At 44.8% G+C, this 26,154-nt stretch overlaps 1 protein-coding gene across 1 annotated transcript in view; it reads right to left on the minus strand.

Annotated features, from left to right (window-relative positions):
* SLC2A13 (solute carrier family 2 member 13) overlaps positions 1 to 26,037 on the minus strand; it is a 125,038-nt gene extending 99,001 nt beyond the window's left edge. Inside the window, exons 1-2 of the mRNA XM_026046380.1 lie at positions 25,482 to 26,037; positions 1,403 to 1,562 (exon numbers count right to left, since the gene is read on the minus strand). Of these exons, the coding sequence (XP_025902165.1) occupies positions 1,403 to 1,562; positions 25,482 to 26,037 (716 nt within the window). The remainder of the gene's footprint in view (positions 1 to 1,402; positions 1,563 to 25,481) is intronic.
* Between the last annotated feature and the right edge of the window lie 117 nt (positions 26,038 to 26,154).

Here is a 26,154-nt window from a genome sequence, read left to right on the forward strand (position 1 = left end):
GAGTATCAACCACTTCTGCCATTTTKTATCATCAGCAAACATGCTGAGGGTGAGCTCTGTCCCTTCATCCGAATAAATTCAGCAATATTGGACCCAGTACAGCCATCCAGACAGACTCTGAAGTCTGAACCAGTGACCACAACCTTTGAGCTCTGCTCTCAATCCACCTGTCTATTCATCTACCCTGCACTTCCTTAACTTGTCATCAAGACGGTTGCTCTCATGGGAGATGAGGTCCACCTCATTGTGTGAGCTTTAGTCAGAGAGGCTTTTAATGGCAAACATTCCATTTTTGTTGGTTCATACCCACTATCATACAACTAGCAGTGCTGAAATATATTTATGGGATTTCTTGATGCAGAGCAAGTGATTTTACTGAAGGCCTATCTTTTTGAATGACAATGGATCTACAGGACACAAGAACTCTACAGGAGAGCACAAGAAAGTAAAACAAAAAAAAAATGGAAAAATTACAAAATTAATAAAGTTCACAGGACATCTCAAACAAACTTTCAGTAACATCTAAGAGTCTAGGAATTTTTCTCTGTATTTTCTAAGAACATTTCCTAAGGGTAAGCCACAAGAACCCAAGATCTTTTCATCCTCCTCAAAGAGCCACTAAGTGGACCATCTGTTAAAGAATGAAGGCTTTTTCATTGCTCTCTATTGATTTTTGGTCTATAAATCAYAGAAAATAATCTTGGATCACTAATATGAAAAATCAATAGTGGGAAATATGAGCACCTAACTGCAAAGCCAGACCAGACATTTCCTAGAGATATAGATTCTTAATCTCTCTCTCCAAGGGTGCCTCATCATAACAAAGGTATACAGCAGCAGTCCAGAAACACTTAGCAATTACTATAGGAAGAAGCAATAYCCAGAAAGTAGAGCAAAACAGAGCCACATCATTCTATAATCTAAACTTCAGCTATGACATTATGCTACAATAACTTCAATAACTTTTACTTTCATTCTGCTTGAATCTATAGCAACATACTTGCTGAAGTTTGCCCCTTGGGGGGAAAAAAAAAAAAAAAAAAAGGAAAAAAAGGTAATGTATTGTAAAGGCAAGAGGCAAGCTGCTTTTATATTACAATCTTTACTACAATCACTGAAGCTTTGTGGTGTATATTTATTGGTCATGCATTTTAAAGTTCACTATAGAGTCATAAAAGCTAAATAGGTTTCAAATATTAAGTCTAAGTGAACACAGCATGCATAGTATTCAGCAGTAGTTAAAATCCCCTTTCAGCATATAGATTTACCACTTTATATGTGAATTCTGTTTTACCACCATGAATTATGATAGTTGTCAAACATTAAGTTCTTTTCAGTATATCTAGGCTTGCCGAAATCCTAACAATGTTGGCTTTGCTTTCAAATGCAACAGTTCACAAACCTCCATCCATCCTTTGCGAGGTAGCTGAAGAGTCCATCGATGACACTTGCGAAAAACTGCCCTCCTGTGATGAAGAGCGTATTAATGGTAACTAATCTGCCTCTTAAGTGTGGCGGAGCGACTTCGGCGATGTACACTGGTACTGTCATAGATGCCACACCTGCAAAAACAAATTTAAATGCTATTAATGAAACTGAAACAGACATTACAGCTTCTTTTGAATGAAGCACTCTATTCCTTAGGATTCTTTCAGTGAAATTATTCCAGGTTCCTGCCTCTCCCCCTTCAAAAAAAGGTCTGAGCATCTCTCCATATTGCTGTGGGCAAACACACTGGTTACTGAGTGGCTGGATCTCAAGCTCACAGTTCTACTCAATGACACAAAGAACATCATACTTCTAATCCATACCATGTGCATATTAAGACTAAATAAAAGCATCCCACAAAGACAATGGAATCATCTCTTGGATCAGAGATGCCATGACCCACATCCGCATACCTAAAACAAAACGACTAACTTGGGGTTTTACATAGAAAGATGCCAAGTATTCATAACTCCGAGTTCATGCAGGCCTACAGCCTGCTCTCCATCTTGCGGAAAAAAACAGGGCCACATAATATTCATGATGTGCAATTCTACCATCATCATCATTATTATTACACAAAAACAATTTTTTCTCAACTTTTCTGGAGTATAAAGCTGTATTGTGCTAGGATAAAGGCYGGATGCCCGAGTGAGGAGTGGAGCCGGGTGGACAACAAAATGGCGCCGGGGCCTTGGTCACAGAGCGGCTGCGCTGCGGAACCTTCCAGAAGATGCCGGCAGCTCCTCAAACCGCTCCAGAGCAGCCCGCCAGGCATAAAAAGCCACATAAAAGTGTCAGGAAAACATTAAAAATTTATTGGAGCCTTTTTCAAAGCTCACCAGAACGCACCGCGGAAAAAGCAGCATTCAGCTCGCCCTTTGTCTGCTCGACACGCAGGCACATTCTCAAACACATGTCACTACCAGAAATATTTCTTCTGTGTCTTTCCCATCAGTGTTTTAACTAATTACAGGCAAACAGATGGAGACAGTGCACGTGGGAGAGAGAAGCTCTCCCAGTATAGCCCGGGAGCGCTTGCCCTTCCTCACAGCCAGCGCAGATGAGACCACAGTCGGAGCGAGCGTGTTGGGATGCTCCTGCTGGAKCAAGGTGGGAAGAAAGGAGGGACACTCCGGCCTCCAGAGCGCTCCTCCGTGGCRCCGGCTCACACCTCTGCTGTCCTTTCACAACAGAAAATATCTTTATGTTCCCAGAAGATCCAGGAAGATGTTTTGATACTAAGACCGGCTGTAGCGGCCAAGCAACTCTGCTTCTGATGGCAGCCGGCAGCAAAGGCTTAGGAAAAGCTCAACAGCAGAGAAAGGATCAAGTAATCCCTTATCAGACCCTAGGCTTCCAATTATCACCAGGTTAGGGAATTCATGACTAAGTCTGCATGTGGACCAGACATTTAGCAGCTCTGCAGGGACCTTGCTGTCTGCCACTCTCATCACTCCTGGCAGGAGAGCAGCTCTTTCCTCCCTTCAGCTCTAGAACAATTCCAGCATCTTCTACATGGGCTGTTTTCAACATACTCCTGTTTATAACAGACCAACCTTAGCTAAAAATCCATGGTATTTCAAGGGTGCAAAATATCAGCCTGGAAAGGCTATTTTATCAACTGCTCCATAAAGATCTTCCCTGCTGTTCACAAGAGTAATAAGAAAATGAGAGAAGATGATTGAATATYAGGGCACTGGGAATGATGTCCTCCAAAAAGAAGCTTGGAGGTATAAACACAGAATAGCCCTTGCAGTAAATACAGAGGAGTAAAAACTGTTCCACTTCCCTCTTTTGAGGAACACTTAAAAAATAAGAGACTTGGCACTTTTCTTAAGAGATGCTACTCAAAGCTAGTCCCTAATATTCATCCTCCCTTATGCTCTGCAAATGAGGATACCACTAAAAGCCTTAGAGAAATAACACACACTCCTAGGAAGGGTATCTTTGAATCATTCAGTGAAGTGAATTTGTAAGRCAAAGATGGCAAGGTCTATGCATGGACTTTATTAGAAAGATGTGCACAGTTAAAAACAATATGCTCTGCAAGAGAGCTGCTTTCTGTGTTTTTTTTTTAATTACATAACTTAAATTTATGGTGAAGCTGGGAGACTACAACAGGATTCTCCATACTATTTGAGTTTGACATTTAGAGTTCAGGCCAGATTCCTATATAATGATACCTCACGCATAAGAGTGCAGCCTGGAAGCCAATTACCCAGGAGAACATTGTGCTTCAAGCGGGGATGCCTCCACAGGCTCACACTAATTTCATTTGCTCCTTTTCCACACTGCAAATGTCAGCCAGGTTTTTAACATTACTGAATTATGAAAGAAGTTATTCTGACTGCGTGCCAAGTCGCAACAGTTCAGCTTACAGAAACATAACACTTTGGAATAAAAATTCTCCATCTACCAATTCCTTTCAGCACAACAAAGTCAGAAAAAAAGTCAGAAAATTTAATATGAAGGAGGTGAAAACTAGTTGAGATTCATCTATTACAATACTCATAGCCGGCGGGGCCGAGGGCTCTGAGCTCAGACACACGATCTGTCCTCAGTAGAGCAATCTACCCCCTCAACCTGGCTGCTCTTCTCCACCTGGTTGGTTGGGTGCTGCTCAGCTTTCAGATCCTGGGACACATTTTCCTGCTTAACATCCTCTCAGTTTAGTCTATGCAGCTACGTAGAAGGGTTGATTTTACGCATGATCTGCAAAGAAACCTTGTTTTAAATCCAGTCAGAGAAATCTGCTACCAATGCACTCAGAAAACACAGGTGGCACCACCGAACAGCCTAAAAGCTACTGACAGCATCCAGAGCACAGCATCAATCCTGGAAGGTGCTAGAAATGCCGTTAACTGTAGTTAGGGTGATACTTGCTATTGATGGGCATAACCATAGCCCATTTCTGTAACATAAGGGTAATGTGAAGGTTAAAACACTTTTGCAAAGTGCCATTATGTTCCTGAGCAAGGGACATCATGACAGCAGGAGGCTTACTGCTATTACTGCCTTCTACCAGAAAGCTAATGTCTCCGAGAATTGCCAGGGGAAGGTTACACACGTTCAGTGACACCAGTTATTCAGCTGACATCCATACAATGGTTCAGATCAGTTATCATCAGCCTTGCAATTAACAAAATAGGATTTCTTGGGAAAAAAAATAAGAAGTTAGAAAAGAATCTCAGCTCGGTAAAACTGGTTTTGTAGGCTAAGGTTCTCTTCTGTAGATTGCACAATACACCCAACTCATCTCAGAGAGCTTTCCCAACTGCTAATTATTCTAATGCCCTTTATCTTAACACTGAACATAGGTGTGTTCAGACCCCTGATACTTCACCAAACTGCTATCTTTCAACATCGTGACTATACTTGCATATTAAAGAATATACCCAGTTTTCTCCATATAACAATGTATTTGCCACATACTGCAGGAGAAGTCAAATGCCTCCCTAGCATCACATTCCCAGAGTGACAGATACCCCCTGGTCACTGGTGCATCCACATCCACTTTCTGACCTTTGGAAACTTTCATAATGATGCTCTCAAAGTTCTCCTTTCTTGACGTGTACTCAGGCCTTACTCTCACTAATGGATTTCCTASAATGTACAGAAAGCTTAAAGACATCCTAACAACAACAAAAAAAGCAAACAAAGAAAAAACAACTTAGTTTGTAGAAAATAAAGTGATGGATGGCAACCCATCACAGTGACATCGAAACATACTTCTGCTTCCAAGTCTGAAGCAGGTTTTGGGAAATGGGAAGGGACAAATAAGAAAACCCACCTAATGTGACTGGCTGCCATCCAGCAGGCATTCATTTCAACAAAGGCAAAATTCTTTCTAAGAATGACATGGAGTAAGAAAGTTATTCTGAGGCAGGCCACATTAAGGAAAAATTCATACCTCTTTAAAAAGCAATGATAATATTTTTGATTTTAGCATGTTATTCACATTATAGGATTGCTTTCAATTGCTACAGCCTAAGAGAGGAAATACTTGTGAAAAAGCATAATCAGAAGCAAGGCATTAAATGTTAATCAACTATAAACATCTCTGAAATATGTAACAACAAGAATTCATTAGGTAGTTCTTTTAATAGATATATTTTAAAAAAATAAAAACAAAGAGCAACTTTCCTAGCAAAACAAATATGACTGCAAAGTAATCTTTTCCTAATCTTTCCTATAAGACTGTTTTCACTGACACTAAGATGATATTTTTAATATGCTCTTACTGCTGAACGGTTCACCCCAAAGGAAAGATGCTGGCTGTGGGCAAGTACAGCACTACCCAAGGAATGAAGCTGGTTAAGTGACAAGATGTGAGGAAGAGAAAAGGAGAGCAATTAGCTGGGAGCTCTGTCAGAGGCAGTTCAAGCTCTTCAGTGGGCACCATGGCCAGGATATCAGGGACACCAGACGAGCCCCATCCTTATTCACCCATCTAACCAMGGCACTGGCCTTCCAACCTCATTAAGAGAACAGTTCAGGAACAAATATAATAGAAGACTCCTTAAATTTGGACCACAAGATGCAGATAATTATCATGCAGGAAGCCTTAGTCAATATGAGGAACTGAAATAATCATATTAAATGTTATTTAACTTCTCAGATACTCATTTAAGAGACTGATTACTATAGCTGCTACTCTAATCTGAACGCTGAGATAAGAGACAGAGGGCACAACTCCATTTTAAGGAAATCAAGAGAAAGCAGGTTCAGGGAGGCACGTTAGGGCTGTATTAGCATTCCAGAAGGTATCTGCAGTATGAACATATAAGTATTCATACCACCAACCAAAGCATTAYACAGAATTTATTAAGTAGTTCAGGCACAGAATCAACAATGTATATATGTACAAGAGAAAAAGGTTATAAAGGAGAACTCCAGTGATGATCAGGAGAATTAAAAAGACATTTTTAGAAATGAGATTAAAGCTAGCCTAGCAAAACAACAGGAAAAAGGGAATCCAAGCTCACACTTATGAAAACATGCAGACAAGGAATCCAAACTCTCATTTACGAAAATATGCAGACAAATGGTGGCCCTGATGGAGAGCTGAAGCGTTAGGGAGGCTCATGCAGAAGCTGGGGCTACCACCGGTTTGTCCCTCTTTTCCTCCACTAAGGCCTTGCACCTCCACTACTTCTCTCCCTGGGAAAGCTGGCAATCCAACAAGCAGAAGGGCCTCCCTCTGCCTGCTAACATTTATATTTCTTATATACACTTAGAGGTCACTCAGGCCTAGAGGTAGAACCAGGTACCATCAAGACGCTGGCCTGAGACAGGATGAACAGCAGCTTTAGACGGTCAGGCTGGAAACTGAAAACCAAAATGTGACGAAACCACAATAAAACCAAGGTGTGAAGTAATCACAATAAATTAATTAAATAAATAAATAAATAAATAAATAGATAGATAGATAGCAAGTGTGTTCCTGTTTTTCCTTCAGTACCGCTATGGAAGGCATTCAGTAACTGAGCCATTAATCCCTATTCACAAGAAAAAATCAGTGACAGCTGAATAGGGAATTTATTTTAGGAGCTCCAACTGAATAGGAACAGAAATTATTCAAACATTTCCTTTCAGGAGGACACTCGCTAAGATTGAGACATTCTTCACTAACAAATAAAGCTAAACCGAGATTATTACACTAAGATCATAGTCTTTTCTATTTTTTAACCTGTATGCTATTACATATCTTTGATAGATTGAACTTGCAAGAGTGAATCTTCATTAAGATGTTAAATTTTAATACAACTAACTTTAAAATTAGCTCATTAAGAAGCAGCCCTTGGAGGTCTGCACTGCTTGCAAGGATTCCAAGTATCTCTGGGAAATGGTTCCACAGTTCCGCAGGATCTACAGAGGCTGATTGGGAATAACTGTATAGCAAAGACAACCAGGAATGAAATATTAATAAATAGCTTAATAGATGTTGCATTGCTATGAGAAAGTTTGAATATGATTTTTTTTTATTAAAATAGAAAACTCCAAAGGGAATTAGAGAAGTTTGCCAAGCTAGATCCAAATACCAGACTAATGTGCTGTTCTAGTGACTTTATAGGAAATTTGATAAGATTCTTGTGTCTTGRATATTGAACATGCAATCTAAATGCAGCATCTTGAAACACAGCTGATCCCAGAAGAGTATCAGGTTTTTAATATATAGAGACAATAAGTCTTTCACTGAGCCTTTTTTCAGTTGTATTCCTCCATACTATTCCCCAAGACTTTTATTTTAGTTCAGACAAGGACAGTGAGAAGCTCCTCTACATCCTGTAAGTCATTCCTGCCAATAGATAATTTTAGAATATTACTGGTGTAATTGAGTATTAATACTCAAGAGGCTTAATGCAAAAAATCGGTTAACTTTGTGGATAAAAAGTGACAGTTTCATAATAATTATATATTCTTTATTGTTAATCTAAGGAAGAATCCATATATGTAGTGTGTTAGGTGAAAAATAACAAGCATTAGCAAACAAGACATCCTTTGCAGTAAAGATGCATTTATTTTAACAGTCTATTAGCTTTCACACACAAATTAGCTACCTGGATCAGGACCAACCACCTATATTCTGTAGACAACTCCACAACATGTTCAGAAACTATCACTCTGGAATAAGGCCTAACTAGAGTAAATATGAAGCCTTTTCAGAGTCTCCCAGAGTCCCTTTTTGCTGTTACCATTAACATTTCCTGTTTTCATTAAGGGGTATCAGAGTCTCTCCCTGAACATGCTGTTGGGAAGCACTGAAGAAGGCAGGACACTTGMGCCCTGTTTTAGCTCACCCAACACTTGTCGAAGAGATGAAGCCCAAATGTTCATTCAAACAGCACTTACAGACTGTGAACTTCACATAAAAGCTCAAGTCTCCTATAAAACATSTGGGCTTCCCGCTCACCACGACACACGGGAAAGGCACTCCCAGCATCTCTGAAGTGGGTACTCAAAGGGGTTTTGGGGTGATTTGGCAGCGCTTTTCCACTGCACTTTCTGCTACACAGGATTAGTAGGCGCCTGTTTCTCAGCAGCTGCATAGCTGTACTCAGGGACAAGAGAGCCCCAAATGGGTACRCACACAGTGACAAACCACTGGCTCCAAGATGTCACGATTTTGTGTGTAGTAGGCAGATCTAAGTGCAACTCCCCTACATTTCAAGTGTAAAAATCACTGTGGGGTGTATCAAACAAGGACGAGGACCTTCACTTAAATACTTCACACAGTAACTGTGTGCCACAGCTGTCACCAGTACTGCAAAAAGGAGACTAATAAACAGATGTTGGCCTTGCTACATTACATTATACACAAAGATAATTTCAAGTTTAAAACTCTGCCTTGATCAAGTTACAGGTTCAAAGACAAATTTTACCTATTTACGATGGTAACACAAGAATACAGCACGTGTGCAACCGAAGTGCTAAGGCTTTCCTGACATCTTCAGGGCAGGATCTTTCAAGAAGATTTTATAAATTCATTAATCAAGATAGAATATGTATCAGAATACTTATTTTCCTACAGTGTTGTGGGAAGAGATTCTGCAATCCAGATTTGTTTGTTTGTTTTAGCCTGGAAACTAGGTGGTTAAGGCAACAAGAAATTAACTAAGAAACTGGTAGTAAAGACAGACAAGAACCTAAGACTTAAAGACTAGAAACTGAAGTTTATTAAAGAGATTTAGCAAGAACTTGAAAACATAGATTCAAATTTGCAAGACTCTTTAAGAGCACTCCTAACAAAGACAGGAAATAGAGACCAAAATGTTATTCACAGCTGGAAATTGCAAGTATTCAGTTCCCCTAAAGAAGAGCCCTGTGCAGAGCAGGGCACAAGATGTGCCAAACTCTGGGAGCATCAACAGAATAAGGAGGAGAAAAGGGAGGAGAAACACCYCCCGTGAAAGCAACTGAATGGAGGAAGCTCTTGAGGTCACATGCAGGCAACCATGCTCAAAGCAGAAGGGAATACTTAGCACTGCAGGTGGCAGATCACGGCTTTCGCTTCACAGCAACCCAGAATTAGTTTTCCAAATTCCGTCTTCCATAACAGGCAACCAACRTCCCTCCTAATATGTGTTGTCAAGTGCTTGGTTAGACTCAGCTCCACTTGCTGCCTGGGCTCCTGCCCATCCTAAGGAGGCGCCTCCGTTCCCACTCAGCACCGTACAGGAAATCCGTGCTGGTCATCGGGGCGGTGGATCCTATCCCAGGAACCCGGAGCGTGAGAAGGAGCATTAAACACCTCATCCMGCCCAAACCCAGGAGCAGCTCTAGCTTTAAGAATGATCTCAGAACATGCCAAGCTTTAAACAGAACGCTTCCTGCTAAAAATCCACCTGAAAATAGAGACATTGMAGAGTAACAAGCAAACCAGTAAGGAAGTGAAATAGCCTGTGACAGGTTCTTCAGAGCATGTAAGCAGCGCAATTGATGGCTAATCTAGATCTATAGTTTCAGCAAGAAAAGGAGCTTAAGAAGRCTTTTGTTGGGTCACTTATATAGCTATCAATTTGCATTTAACAAGYTGCAAGCTTCAATCCCTAAGTGGATTTGCTCCCTTTTTTGGTTTTTTTTTTCTTTTTCTCTTTCCTGCCAGCTAGGCAGGAACAGAAGAGTTATTTCTGGAATAGCATTTTCAGATTTGTTTTTTCTCCCCCATTTAGGCATTCATTTCTCAAAAAGCACATAYATGCACAGGCACACAGGGGCAGGTGTTATTGCTAATTTTCCATATGGAATTTGCCATTGTTCRGCGTACTTGAAAGGCACCAGGAACTGTGACCAAGTGCATTCTTCAGCCATTAAAATAGTACCAGATTAATAACTACACCTAAAAGCTACTAAAAGGCAACTGGCAAAAAACTCTTTTTTGTTTCTGAATTACCTTCATTTGCAAAGACTCTGTGAGCTCACAAGCTGTGGAAGGTCTTTCCTATGTGAAAGAGTAAAGCAGCACAGGTCTCCTATTTACCTCCACCATATGGCAAAGTTGCTCACTCCAGAGGAGAATATTTTATTTCCACTTGAAAATTATAAACACAACAGAGCAGCTTTCTGCATAACTGCTTGTACAGACATGTCAGGCAAGCCTCACTTCCCTCACTGTGAAAGTGAAGCAGCTTTCCGTTTTAATAGCTGCATTATGTATTTGTATACAAACTGCTTGTAACTGATCCAAGGAATGCTTTGCTGTGGATGCTTTGGCTGTGCACACCATGCTGTTCCTGCTGCTCACCTGCAYCTAGGGAAAACAGGCAGTTGAGGAGCAGGGGGTTGGACTAGGTGAGCTCTAGAGGTCCCTTCCAACCTCAGTCATTCTGGGATTCTGTCACTTCTGGCTTTAGCAAAGAATTTCTTTACAGAAAAGTSTTATTTTCAGGTGATGAGTTTGAATGCTGACAGGAAAGCAAAGCAAAACAAAATGCTGCCTTTCCAAACTTTGCTGAATGTGGTTTAGCAGCAGGGGTGGCACTGTGTGCATGCTCWGAGCACTCAGAGAATGCAGAAAAATGCAGGACCTGCCGCAAACAGGGGCAGTACAAGYGCCATGAACAGTACGGCAGCCTGTTAATGCGCAGCATGAATGTGCAGAAGATCTGAGCTGGGCAATCCACCCAAACCCTTCTCTTTGCCTGCCTCACCCTGCTAGCTTTGGGCAGGCCACTACAAAGCCCTGCTCTGCGAACATATAAAGGAGTGCAGAGGCCCCGTGGAAATGCAGAGCATGGGAATCATCCTTCAAGTTTCAAATCAGTGTATTCCAAAAATGGATGGCTTTTTTTTTTTTTTCCTCTTTTAAAATGAAGTGTATCTATTTATGCATTGATTCAGGCCAACAACTTCTAAAAAAGAAAAAAAAAAAAAAAAGGAAGGAAAATGTGGAAGATGCCCATGTTTGCAGTAGTGGGTAAAGGAAAAGTGCAATGCTTTTTCTTGGGGTACCCTGCAAGTTCTGCGTGCTGAAGAAAGGGCATTTCCTTAGCACTGGTGAAGCCAACTCCCTTGGCCACTGGCCACAGTCTGAAAGCTGCACGTTGCTTTAGGGCAAACGTCTCAGCCTAAATGCGTCCGGAAGGTTTCCCACACGGTCCGCACACTCTGTCGTTCCAGTAGCAGTTATTTGCCTCCAGTGAAAGGCAGCTACAATAAGAGATCTTGTTGACAAGAGGAGCAGTCCCAGGTAAGCAGGAATCTTCACCCACGCAGTGCTGGCCCCTCAAGGCACATGGGTTCATTCCTGGAGATGATGGCTTTCAGACCTGGACACCTTGCAGACCCCAGCCACGTCGCACTGCCAGCKGCCTCTCAAGCAGCACATGTAATTCTGCTAACAGGATTGCTTTAATTCAAGTTTTGCTCTGTAGACCTCCTTATTACCAGTGCTTGGAGCAGGAGGACGCGGGGAGGCGGCAGTGGGGACGGAGCCAGGGAGCCGTCATGAAGGGAGAGCTGCAGCCCCACTGCAAGGCCCAGGCAGCCACTCCGATGCCCTCAGTAGATGTCATTAATTGAAACAAGACCCTGGAAACTCTAGGGCACCTGGAGATTAAAAGGAAATAGAGGTGGTATCTCCAACATGCTTCCGAATGGAAGGGAGAGGTACAGATAAAAATTCAGCCAGTGCTCTCTGGTGAACTGACAAGACCTTCGAGTCCCAAGGGGAACAATTTCATGCCACAACCACAAAGAAACCCAACGARAAGCAGGAATCTCTCTGCTCAGAGCGTCGGCATCACTGGCTTTGCAGGGGGTATTTCTAGGCAAACAGTCTCACAGTCCTGCCACTAGAGCAGCGACRGGACTCAACCTCACAGGCCTCCTTGAAGCAATTAGCGCCCCATCTCATTTTCCCCTATAAGCTGATCCACACTTCACCTGATCTTTTAATTAAGCTTTCATAAAGCCAGATCTAATTGAAACATAATTACRGTAAAATCTAGCCAGCTGTAATTGAGTTTTCATTTCAAAGTTGAAGAATTTCTTTTATTTACACTTTAAGGAAGAGGATGTAGACCAGGGCTGCTCTTCTCTCTCAAACTAAAGGTAGAGACTGCTAAGAATACTCTAAGAGGGCAACATCAAGGAAGCAGAACTAATTATCGGCTGGAGGACTCATTAAACGGRGCACTAATAACTGTGAGTCAGAAAGAAAGCGGCCGTGATGCCTTCTAATAAGTAGAGCTCGAGGACCAGGCCCTGGCAGACGCGCAAAGCCGTTTACAGCAGACCTGAGCTCTGGGTGCTTCACCACCACTGCTTCCTTCTCCCATTAGCACTGCTATTAGTCCCTTACTGTATGCAAGAATAAAATAATACCACAGTGTTTTCACTGTAAAAGAGTTTTATGAGCCACTCCACAACATGCCCAGCTGATGACAAATTTAATGCTGTAAGGTTTAAAGAAGGCTTCAACCCAGGAGAATTCAGTTCTTACACAATCAGMARGGCCGGRAAAGACCTTCAAGATCGAGTCCAGCCACGTTGGTTTCTGCCACTAAAGCCCCTTTCCTAACAGCAAAATCTCTTTCCTTGGCATCTGTGACCCATCCCARTAATGTAACAACTGTAGAGGTCTCCAATGCAGAACACTTGATCTGCAAAGAGCTACTGCTCTTCAGCCCCACGTGCAATAGGACAGGCTCTTCAACACCACCAAGTTGACTGCAAATCCTTTCCTTTCTTTAGACGGCTAAAACACAGAGCATTTTGAGTCTTCCTCCAAGGCGCCTACTCAAATTTAGCCATAAATTACCATTTAGTAGGAGAGCCCATTCATGGGACTTCTGCAAACCATGTGTGAGCAACAGGAAAGACTTCAGGGAGTAATTTAGGAATAAAAGGATAATGTGACAGGCTGCATCACTAACTTCCTATAGTTGTTCCTCTGTGACTCTATGGAGATATATCTTAAAATTGCAAATTGGGCCAATTTTCCTTTATCTTGTTTTTTTTGTTGTTGTTTGTTTTTAATGTAGTGATAAACACGTTACAACTGGATATCAATTAAGCATTGTCTGTACATCTAGTTGGGTAGAAATACCGAGGTAATTCCCATTTGGCTTTGTAACAGCCATTAAGTGTAATTTGTAACAAATAAATTAGAAGCATTTTAGTAAAATTTGAGCTCCAGATTTTACCAAAAGCATTGACCATTTTCTAGATGAAAGGCAATCTGCCTGCATGAAGGACAGCCATGGGAAGGAGGGAAATGGAGACCTGTCTGTAGCGGGAGCCTGAGCAATTGAAAGTCCCTCTGTGCAGCTTCTCACAGAAGCTGTGTTGTTGGGCAGAATACAGAAATCCCAGCTATGAATTATTAAAGACACTGCTTTCGTGAAGTGCTGTTTACAAACAAGTCTCAGAAAGTTTTTGAAAGGYGAGGCAAACATCAGGGCCACTTTCTGGAAGGCGACACGGAGGCACCAAGCGATGCAGCTCCTCTAGGAGCAGGCAGCCAGTAAACAACAAAACCAAGCACTACAAGTCAGGCTTATGTTTATTCAGCAAAAGACTGTGTCAGGCACTCAAGGTTTAACAAGTCAGGCCTTTCAAATGTACAACTGACATTTCCCTACTGCAATATTTGAAGTCAGTACGAGCTGCTTCGGCGTTCACGTTGTGTTTTCCATACAGTTCAGGTGTGAAATACTCAGGTTTTTGATTTTTAGTGATCCTGTGCAGCTGCACTATAACATGTCAACCACTACGATTTGGCAGGTTTAGGATTCTGTGGTTTTTGTCTGTGCCCATATTTGCCTTATAAAAAGGTTCTATTCAGACTGCATGCTCATGTCCAAATGGAATATTTGGAGCACTTACTTTCTGGATTTGTTGCTTTTCTGCTCTGTTCCCAAGGCTGCATGAATACATTCACAATTGCCAATCTWATTTTAAAACGTCATGAAAAACAAGATATATGAAAACACGACTCTTACAGCTGGCCAAAGTTAAAAGTTGATGTGTGTTATAACCCTATGTGTGAATAATCATAAGGTTCAACAGAGGCAAGCGCAGSGTCCTGCACCTGGGCAGGAATAACCCCACAACCCCTTACAGATAAGCCTAAAGTTGCATTTCTTAAGTACAGCTCAACATGACCTACGCATCTACCAGGGTGCAAACCTAATAACTTCCACGTGCACCTATAGTTCTTCGGTGACCTGATCCACAGCTTCTTTAAACAACTACATTAATTAATAATTTATCAAGAACATAAGTATAAAGGAAGCCGTGGAACTGCAGYGTCAATAAAATCCCACTAGTTTACGGTGCTGAAAAGGGACTGAATCCAGCCTCTAACTTAATATTAGTTTTCAATGAACGAGGGAGCTACTTGCTCTGTGTAGGCACCATCCCATACAAGACCATATTATCTGAGCCAAGAAACACTTTCTCCTTGAGAAAAGTTTGAAGGAGGAGCGAAAACTACTCCATATCCCAAAGCTTTTTTAAATTTCTTCTATCCTCCACAACAGAATTGTGGAATCTGTTCACACAGAAAGAATATTGAAAAAATTGGCACAAGTGATTTACATTATCCTCTTGCAGAGCCTCCTTTCACCACTTTTTTTCCACCACAGAAAGGCAACACAGTAGTTAACACTGGTTAAAACATCCCCAGATTTAATTTTGTTACCCAATTCCTGCCATACACACACAGAGCCATCTCCAGATGCCTGGTCGGTGCTTCCCAAGGTGGTTGCCTTGGACGCTTGGATCAGAGTTGCCTCCTCACCAGCGTGGGCCAGAAAGACACTGGTGGCAGAGGCACCGCTGGGGCAGAAATATTCCTACTGTGATACTCATGCTCCCTGTTCTCCCTCCTACGGATCAATGCAACAAGTGCTTTTTCTCCACACCTCGCCAAGAAGCTCCTGTCTACAGGAAACTTCAGGATAAGGGAATTTCTTTGCTGTGAGGGTGACAGAGCACTGGCACAGGTTGTCAGGGGAGTCTGTGGAGTCTCCTTCTCAGGAGATCTTCCAAACCCACCTGGATGCCACGCTGCACCCTTCCAATCTCAAACATTCCATGACTGGGATAAGCCCTGCCAGCTGGATGAAGATCACCCAAAAATCTGAAGAGTTGGATTAAAACAAAAGTCCATAAAAGGTTCTCACCACGATGTCCGTGTCGGCGTCACTTCAGCTAGCTGGAAATGAGCCTCTAGGAAGCAAAGCAGAAATGAAAGGAAAGCTCCAGACAAGTTTAGCAACTCCAGAAGAGGCTTGAATCATCTGCCCAGCACCCGAGCAGCTCATCTAACCCAAGTCAGCCCCATACACGTCCATACTCACGGTTAAAAGACGCAAGGGAGTATATGCCCATACCAAAATGGGCAAACCATCTGAACCACCAAAAATGGTGCAGATTCTAGGTAAGAAAAGCCAGAGTTTGACAGGAAACACACACAGGTGCCTTAAGAATTTTACCAATTACTGGATGTATTAGATCTAACCTCTAAAGAAGATAAATAAAAATGTTACAAATAGGCAACACAGCTGGTCTCAGAGTGAGATGCTGGTCTTGGGCTACGTAGGGAAAAAAAAGCTCTTTTCTGCACTGCTGTGTCTATAAGTTGAGAGCACTATTTCTTCTGTACAAGGGAGCACTCCACATCCAAGGGGATAATGATTAATCACCCGGATAGCTCTTGGGTGTCAAGCAAAGCAATTAACTGTGAATCAGGGAGAAGCCCTGCAGACTGATACAACAGAGAGCTTGGCACTCCAGGGGATGAAGACTCAGAAAGAGGTGGCAGAATCAGCACCAAGACACAAGCAGTCTCCTTTCTTGCTTTACAAGTCACCATCAGCAGACACGAAACAAAGCAAATCAACAACAAGCTTGAACTCTAAAGTTATGCCTTCAAACTAAAGCTTTTCCAAAAGCACACACAATGTTGAACATGATATTCTTCTTTATCCTCCTTGATAAAACCAGAGAGCGGAGAGGAGGGGAGCCCTGCAGCTCCCTAAGCTGTGCGACATGGAGATGCACAAAGGAAACCACAAAGGTACCCCAGGTACCACTGTGCTCTTCCCCAAAGCTAAACTTTCAAGATGAATAGCACCTTTTCATCCAAGTTTTCTAATAATTTAGGGAATAGTGTCACTCAGTAAAAGAGAGGGGCTAAAGAAGAGCTGAAGTTATTTGTGATCTCCTGTGTCCGGGTCCCTGCTGGGCGCACCAGTGATTTCTCCCAGCAACGCTCTAGTCAGTTATTAAAATTGTAATAGAAGGATCTACCTTCCTGGCTTCCTTTCCCCTCCTAGCCCAAAACAAAACAGAGCTAAACCAGATCCCAGGATTTGGATCAAAGTATTACCACACTGATTGTGTTCCTGGGTTAAAGCACCACAAGGTTTACAACAGAGCTCCTTGCACCCCTTTCTTCTGGGTGTTGAGGTTGTTGTCCGGACGTCTCTGACTTTCCGTTCACGCCAAGCTCTTCCAAAGGCAACTGGACTGGTGAGGTCAGCAGCACCTATGATTAATGCAGGAGCAGGGAGTCTATGAGGCAAAAGCTGTTGAACTCAGTAGTGAATAAAACTGGACTTACCTCTTCCCCTCAGGCAGATTCCCCATTCCTGCGCTGACAAAGCTACTACTGACCTCAACAGTCCAGTAATCAAGGACCTGCAAACAAACAAAAAGGGTCACTGGCATGCAAACATTTGCCAAAGTGCACGCTCGAAGCACACGCAGCCTTGGTCTAACTTGTATTTCCTTCTAGGTTCACTGTGGTCTCCTGCATCTACGAAGGCACCACTCTTCCTGGATGCTACACTCTCTCCAGGCTCTATCGTGGTTCTAATCAATAGCCCTAAAAATTAGCTGGTCAAACCAAGCAAGCAAATACTCAGTCAAAAGCTCCTCTGAATTTACCTTGTTAACCTCTGGCAGTGCAAATCTCCAGGAAAACCTCCCACTACGAAAAGCTTTCTACAAGGCCAGCTACAAACAGAAAGCTAAGGTAAAAACAGCAATGAGGCAGAATAACTCCTAACACCGTTAGGAATAATAAATGAATGAATACACTGGCTTGAGCATTAATCATACACACATACACAAAATAAAAAAACAAGGAAAAGAAAAGGAAAACCCAACTATATGATTTCTCTCCTACTATCACACACTGGACAAATAAGCAGATCCTGAAGAAATATTAGMTGTGACTTGAGAAATGTAACTTTAGGTTCCTGAATCACCCTTTGCAGAAGCCACCATCTCTTCACAGTCTCTGCGTGAACTCCCAAGAGTCCAAGTGCTCCCCACTGCATTTCAGTTGGACTCTCAGCCACAGAAAACCCTCCCTGCATCCCGGGATTTGCTTCAGGTCACACAATCCTGTGCTTGCTCAGGAATGCACATTTAAAAAGCATATTCATAGTTGCTATATGTAGCATTTCCTTTCAGTTTTTYCTGGATACCCTTAACATAGTAGCCTATTTCTTGTAATTCCCTGATAATTTTTGTTGCTAGACATCTRCATTTGGATTCTAAGGCAGGACTGATCTGCAGCACAAGGTTTGAAGCCCTACCATGCTCAGAACATGGTTATCACAGAATCCCAGAGCAGTGGTGGTTGGAAGGGAGGTTACATCCAACAGCAAAATCATCCACCTCTTCTTTAAAGAAAGTCTTGAATCCTGACCATCCGTCCATCTCTGAACATGCAGCTGAGCAGACTGTAAAGCAAGGGGTTATTTTCTGCACAGCAGGACCCAGCAGAACAGCAAAGGAGCAAGACTCCTGCTAGGCTCCAAACACGACCACTACCTGCCCGCTCTCTCTATYTCATTGCGGTCAATATCGCTGATAGCTCAAAAATCAGAGCACTACTCTGACTTACAGTAAGACAACAGTCACAACAATATGAGATCACTGACTGACAYTTATTTAAGGTCAGCCTTTTATTTTTATGACCATGTCAGGAAAAACACAMATATTTACACAGTAACAACTTAGAGCAATCAGAAGGTTAAGAATCCCCCAAAAATCACATACTCCCTCGCACATGAGGGATGAAAACAGTTCAAGACGGACCTAAGTTCAAAATGGTGAYGCCTTCATGCAGGCACAAGTGCAAAGGTCTCATTTGATAAAACCAAGAGGAGAACGGTTAAAACTACAGAAATATACCTAGAAAACTGTCAGAAATGGCTAAGCAAGAGAGAAAAGTGCTAACAGGACCAAAAACTTCCAACTTCTCTGTACATGCTCAAAAGAACAGCCCAAGGCTCTTTCCCTGGGATTTCTCAGAGCAGCACAGCACAGTTTCCAGCGCCTGCTTTCCTGCCTGAAATTTCCAACCCTGAAAAGTAACCTAAGAACAGGAATGATTGAGAGTCAGAAGAAAAACAACCAGAGGGCTAGAACATAACAGGAGGAAGATGTGTAGTTAGATTTCTCAAAGGTGCGTATGGTTTCTGCGTTGTTCTAGCACAGAATGAGCATCGAGGGCAGTGAAGGTGAGAGTTGCCGCAACGGGAAGTCAGGGACCTTGCTCCACTGCAGGGATCCCTGCGAGCAGAGACGCTGCTCTCACAGGAGCACCTCGTGCATCACGCTGCCTCTTCACAGTATCACGTAATGCTGGGAATACTGTTCCCCATATACAGTGGGGAACTCAACAGACAAAACACAGAGCCCATCCTCAGCTCTTTCCAACTTCAAATTTATCCTTCCCAGTTTCTGCAGTAAAAAGCAGGAATGTTGTGGCTTTCTCTACACAAAAAGACATCCCTAGTACTTCCAGTGGCTGATAAAATAACCTTCCCTTCTTATAGTAATTATGACCATAGTCACATAAAAGCCACAATGACCAGTCCTGCTTTCCTGCAGTGGGAAGCAACAGCAAAGAAGAGCAGGTAGATGAGGTCTCTGACCAAACAAACAGGATTCTGGAAACAGTCTTGGGGCAGAAAGGCTGCAACATCTCACCTGTGTGCAAGATGAGGAAGGGTAGCCAAGGAAGCCCCACTTCTGGAAAAAGCCCAAGAAGTTCTCACCTTGGAACCACCACTTACACCATAAGCTTCTGCAGTTATTCCAATTATCCATTAATTTTGTCCAGACAAGGAAAATATGGGCTGTTGCCAGGTGAATCTGATTTTGGGTACACAACTTTGTTTATACATGAGGCCCTAACCACTTTGGGCACCTTCCGTGGTCTGGAGCTTGGCATCCGCTGCATGGAGACAACACTCACTGCCCAACAGCTTCAGGAACAACCGCACACACGGCGGTAGGTGCTCGGCCGCCTGTTTGTAAGATCAGGGACCCCTCGGTGCTACCTGTTGGTGTGAGATCTGTGGAAGCAAATGCCAAGGGCTGAAAACAGACAAGCAGGTTGGAGAACTAAGGCCCGGAACCGGGGCGCTGGGGCTGGCTGAGCCCTTGCAGGCTCGTGTCACAGACCAGATGGATCAGCGCACGCTGGAGCTCTCCACCCGGCCGAGACCATTTGCTGCAGCACTTTGTGATTCTGAGSAAAACAGGCACCGCAGCCCAACATTCACCTGGAAGACAGAGCCCAGAGGCCGGGAGCAGGCACTGCTGGAAAACACCGGCTTCCATCAGAGCCCAGAAGTCTCTGGATCTGCTACGGAGAGCGGTGCTGCTCCAGCTCCCTTGGCACCACTGCAAAACAGTACTGAAAACACATAACCTGTCCCAAACCTGCTGGACACTGGGGAGCAKCCGAGAGCGTGGTGTCCGTTTCACGCGCTCAGGCGGCAGGCGACGAGCAAGGGAAGTGCTCAGGAGCTCCCCGAGCCACGATCCAGCTCGCGTGGCTGGGGACAGCAGCATGCAAAACAAACACCTGAGAGGTCAAAGAGACTTTTAACTGTATTTTCAGTAAGGTCAAAGCCTCCAACAAAACAGACSTAGATCAGAAATGGAGAGCCTGAAGGGGGAAAAGGAAGGGGTTTTTGTTTTGTTGTTTTACTAAAATACTTAGTTTCTTCTCCATATCTAATGATGTTTTTAAGCAGTTCACAATTGCACAAAAGATAATTAAGAAAAACGAAATACCTAAATGACAAAACAAGAGAGCCATCATCTCACAATCACCCAGAACTGTCGCACGAGACTCTGCAGCTTCCTTGGCATCATCTGTCTTGGTATTTATTAACAGGCAAAACAACCTCAAAAGGAAATCCAGATTCTCCTGCGCTGATGCTTTCCGCACCTGTAGCGACTRTTCCACACAATCCAACCTCTCCACGAGCTTCCACGGAACTCTTGCAGCAACCTCATTACGCAGTAATTCTCATAATTCACACACGTAATTGGTAAAGAATCACACAATTGTTCACCAAAGGACACCTATAAACAAGTTTTTCAACCAAAACTATTCCTCACAGCTGGTTAGGTATCCATGATACCAGCAAGCAACACAACCAGGGTAGTCCTGCTCGAGTCCAGTTGTCCTATTAAATAGAAATAATCCATTATCAGGACTCCCAYAGAATTCTGTAACCCCAGTGTTTACCACACTTCTATGCAATAAACCCGAAAATTTTGAAAATACTACAGATAAAAAAATCAATACAGGTGCTTTGAAAATAAGCCTACTTATGATATCTATTTAAATGTTTCAAAATAGGTAAGAAAACACCTATTGGCAAGCTGGCTTCAAAGTGTGTTTATAAAGAGGATGACAAAAAGCATGAGTTTATGGGAAGATACCAACTGGAGACATTCGCCTCTCCCACTCCCTCATATCTGAACCAAAAATACTTAAAATGCAGCAAGACACATTTTAACTTAACAGCAGTTACTTGAATACAGTGAAAACTGTAAGACTCAGAGCCAAGAAGATGAATGCCAAGGTTTGTGAACTATGTGTTTGGGGTTTTTTTCTTTAAGAATATATATTAAAAAAAAAAACTAAAAAAAGCACCAAACTTAAGACACAAAAGCCCCCAAATGCCCTTGAGGCTTTAATCAGTGTCCAGAAGAATCAGAATTTTAGAAAWCCTCCATTAGATACAATTCAGTATACAAAACCATTCTGCGTTGGTCACCACATATTTGCAAAAGGYAACAACATGTGTTTTTAAACAGGAGAGTCTTTTGTTATTGCGCTCTCAACAACCTCGCAAGAAACAACATTCAGTGGAGCCACCGAGCACCACATGCACCACACACAGAATCAGAGGACCTGAAGGAGCAGTTTTTATCTCAGTGTGYTCCTGCTGCCCTGCAAGATCACAGTTACTGTCAGAAGCCAATTTATCCTTCTACCTAATGGACGAGACGCTTCTGCCCAAGATTTCAGGGTGCAGAGATCCAATCACCGAGTGCAGGCAGCAATTTCAGCAGCTGCAGAGCTCAGAAACTCGGGTAAGCGGCTGCACAAAACGGCAGCGCGGAGCCCCATCCGAAGGGACGCCCGGCTGTGCCATCGCTCCCCACCGTCCCCACTGCCAGTATTGTCAGCAAACTACTATCTCCAGAGGGGAGAAAAGGATTAAAACAACTCAATAGTGATAAAAGCAGGTTCAAGCTTCAAAACTTCGCGGAGTGGGAGGTGGTTTAATTACCGAAGTATCCTAATCTTTAGCAGCCAACAGCTTATATTGGTTATTATCCAACATTTTAGAGGCATGCACGGGGTGCAGGTGATATGGCTGAGCTTTTTTTCCCCCTTTTCTTTTTTAAATCTCTGTCAAGGTAGACAGAACGAGCACTGTTTGATGCAAATACTCTTGTAACACTCAGTTATTTTTATTATTTGCTAGCAGCCCTGCATGTCAGTAGAAGAGAGCCTCCACAGGGGAGCCTGAACCATATGCCAGCCTCTCGCACTCCTGTGCACAGTCTCGTTACCTCTGCTGGGCAAATGACCTACCTGGCCAACAAAAAGATGCTACCACAAACACTGCATATGCCATGCAAATGCAGCGGGTAAAAAACAGTGCAATTGTGAGTGGAAAGCAAGCAYGGAGCAGGAGGGTGACACTGCAAAGACACGTCAGGCACAATGACAGRGACTGGGGTTGCTCAGGTCCCCACTGCCTTGTGGCCCCGGCAGCAGGACCCACACAGTGCCACGACCAGCCCCTCGTGCTGCTTTCCCAAGGACACGGGCTGTGTGTGTCGCATCCAAGCCTTGCRCCCAGTAAGGCAACAAGCCCTGGAAAGGCGGCTCATTCACTGAGCACCAGCTATTCCGCACGCTGCACGAGACAACAGAATCTAATGGTGCAAATAACGATCGTGCATCACGRTAGAATTCAGTGCTGCACAAGCAGCCCTGCCGCTTCCAACCTCTGCACGTTGAGGCTCCTGGCTGAAACTGCTCCTCCTTCCCAGCTTGTCCTTGCAAGGGTAAACTGAAGAGAAGGTCCCCCTGGACCCCTGTGACAACTCCCAGCTGGAGATTCAGCTAGAGACAAAGTCTTCAGCATCCAGAGGAGACAGAAGGATAGCCCGTCCCACTGCAGATTGGTGAGCTGTGATCAAAGTATTTGGCCAATGGATTCAGACAGCAAAGAACTGGTAAATTAAGACATGGAATTTACTCTCTGAGCAGGTTAAGGTGGTCAGCATTATCAGATGTTAAAAGGTCCAAATATGCTCTGAACCAAGGCAGTTTACCCTAGCCGATCTTACACAAGGCTCCWCCAAGCACTCAACCCAATTTTCCAAATGTTTGCTATTGGGTTTTTTTGGTAACAAAAAYCCATCCAAAAATTACATTCCTGACACAGCCAAATTCCTACAGCGTCAAGGACACCAGAGCTCATCACCAGGGGGTGACGGCCTTCACCTTATGCTTAAGCCTTTTTGCCCAGATTTCTAAAGGACTCGAGCGTGCGATAGACATCTACCCCTCACTTCCTGAGCTACCTTCTTAGAAATGTAGTCCTGATAAGTCCTAAGCATATTAGTCTGTTTGTGCCGATTGCAGTTTCCTGCTTTGAAATTCTCTTCACTTTCTGCAWACATAAACTAGGAAAAGAAGAGAAAGTGTTTCAGATTATTATTTTATCTCCTCGATATTTGCAACACAAAGCAGTACAGCTTGTCCCCAAGAGAAGGTCTTTCTCTTTTTCTCCTCCAGCAATTGCAGATGATGACGTTCCTGGAAAACAACTTTTTTTCTGTTTTAACACAAGGCTGCAAAAACGCTAAGAAACAGGAGGAGACAAACACATGAGAGGAGTTCCTCATTTCAGCTCATTTTCTCTGATTTTGTCCTTGAAAGTCTAACCACAGCCACACAAACTGTAGCCACAGGGAAAAAGAGGCTGTTTTTCCCACTTGAGCACAATTAACACAAGTCCTCGCTGTCCCAGTCACAGTTCAGTGGTCACACAGGTCAGCACCGCACGTAACACAGTAACTCATTTATTAAGTAAAAGTGAATGCATATTTCTGTGATCCGTGGGGATGATTCCCCACGGAATCATCCAGGCTCCCTCTGGTGGGAAGTTTAAAGCGACATGTAACCAGAGGGACAGATTTTGCAGCACGGGAGCAGTTTTGAATGAGCGCTTTGTTTTTCTTTTGCAATATGAATCTTGTTAGGATTGGACCACTCCAATTCTAACTGCTTTTCTTCAGTGACAGCAGCCTAAGGTAATGCTGCATTTCTGGCCACCAGCCTTACCACAGGTGAAGAACAAACGCTGATAAAAATGGAAAAAAAMCCCACCATGTTACGTAAATTAGTTCCTTTGTACTCCCCAAATCCCAGGCATTTCTCAGCCACTTCTCCTGTCTCCAGCTTTCAAAGCTCCAGCAGCAGAAAGACCTCTGTTCCTGATGCAGACAGAGATCTCTCTCCCCAGGCCACGCAGGAGATCTATAAAACTAAAAAGGCTCAAGCCTGAACTTCTAGTTTCCATTTTCACATTAGATGTACTACTAAAATGCACGGAGCCTCAAGCCCCGCATCCCTGGGGATCGTTTGTTTCCACCACCATCAGACACCTCCAGCCGGTCTGTGCATCTCTCTCCAGAGCCACGTACGTGTATGAAACTCCAGCAAGCCACATCCTTTCCTCCCTACCCTCTCCCCACTCAAAAATAAAAGAAAAATTAATGGAAGCTGCCAACGTGACCGGTTACAATCAAGAAAGGACACAAGACAAGTAGCTTCTCACATGCAAAAAGGGCCCTCCTTGATGTTTTTATATCTATTACGTTCAAAATATCAGTTCTGCAACCCGCACCCGAATTTAGTTTTCCATGAACACTTTGCAGGCTGGAGTCTTGAAGTGGATCAGGAAAGGTTATGAGCCCCGGGGCAGGGCATGGGCGGCCACCCGACAAGGACAGGAGTGTCACCCGACGGCAGTGTCACCCAACAGGGACAGGAGTGTCACCCGACGGGAGCGTCACCCGACAGGGACAGGAGCGTCACCCGAAGGGAGCGTCACCCAACAGGGACAGGAGCGTCACTGATGGGGACCAGAGGACAGGAGTGTCACCTGAAGGGAGCGTCACCCGACAGGGACAGGAGCGTCACCGATGGGGACCAGAGGACAGGAGTGTCACCCGAGGGCGATGCCCCGTTGTGCCCAGGCTGGGCCGCGCCGGACGGATCCGGGCTCAGTGCCGGCAGCCTGTTGTGACTCACTAACTTTCTCCCTTAACAAGGCCATAAACTGCATCACCGCAAGTGCGCTCAGGGAGCTCGAGGGGCGGCCGGGGAATTCAGAAGCGGCGACTCGGCGGCGAAGCAGCCGAACTTCGCYGAGCAAAGCGGACAGCTCTGAAACTCCCGGTTGCTCTGAAACTCCCGCTTTGCCCTCGCGCTTGCAGGAGGGAGGCCCGGGACGAGCGCACGGGAGCTTTCCCCTGCCGTTACTGCCGTTACTCCAACGGCCGCGGGGCAGCGCGCGGGGCCTGCGCGGCCGGGGCAGCCCGGGACACGGGACCGGGCTGGGCGCGGGGCTCCCCTCGGCGCTGCCCGGGCCCCGTGAGGCGGCGGCCGCCGCGTGCCCCCCTCTCCCCGCGCTCACCGATGCCCAGTCCCACGACGACGCGGCCGCCCAGCAGCGTCTCCTTGTCGCGCGCCGCGGCCAGCAGCGCGGCGCCGGCCGTGAAGAGGCACGAGGCGAGCAGGATGCAGGGCCGGCGGCCGCAGAGCCCGTTGAGGGCGCCGCCCGCCAGCGCCGAGAGCGCCGCGGCGCCCACCGTGCTCGAGACGAGCAGCTCCTGCCAGAGCGCGTCCAGGTTGAGCTCCCTCTTGAGGAGCAGCAGCGCCCCGGACACCACGCCGGTGTCGTAGCCGAAGAGGAAGCCCCCCAGGGCCGAGAAGACGGACACCACGTAGACGAAGGCGGGCGTCTCGTCCTGCTGGAACTGGCGCCGCGCCGCGCGCTCCAGCTCGCCGCCCGACGCCGCGCTCGCCAGGCTGGAGCACGACTCGGCGGCGGCGATGAGGCTGCGCTCGCCCGCCGCGCCGGGCCCCGCGCCGCCGCCGCCGCCCTCCTGCTGCCGCCGCCGCTTCTCGCCCATGAGGTTGCTCAGGCTGCGCAGCGTGTACTCCACATTGGCGCTGGCCTTGCGGGACATGGGACGGCCGCCCTGGTCCCGCTCGCGGCCCCGGCTGCGCTGCCCGCGGAGCGCTCGGCGCCGCGCTCAGCCGCCTCGCATCGTCCCGCGCCACTTGGGGAAGTTGCCGCCGCCGCC

The sequence above is a fragment of the Nothoprocta perdicaria genome, unplaced genomic scaffold (genome assembly GCF_003342845.1).
Source record: "Nothoprocta perdicaria isolate Ctin4 unplaced genomic scaffold, notPer1 scaffold_44, whole genome shotgun sequence".
Classification (NCBI taxonomy): domain Eukaryota; kingdom Metazoa; phylum Chordata; class Aves; order Tinamiformes; family Tinamidae; genus Nothoprocta; species Nothoprocta perdicaria.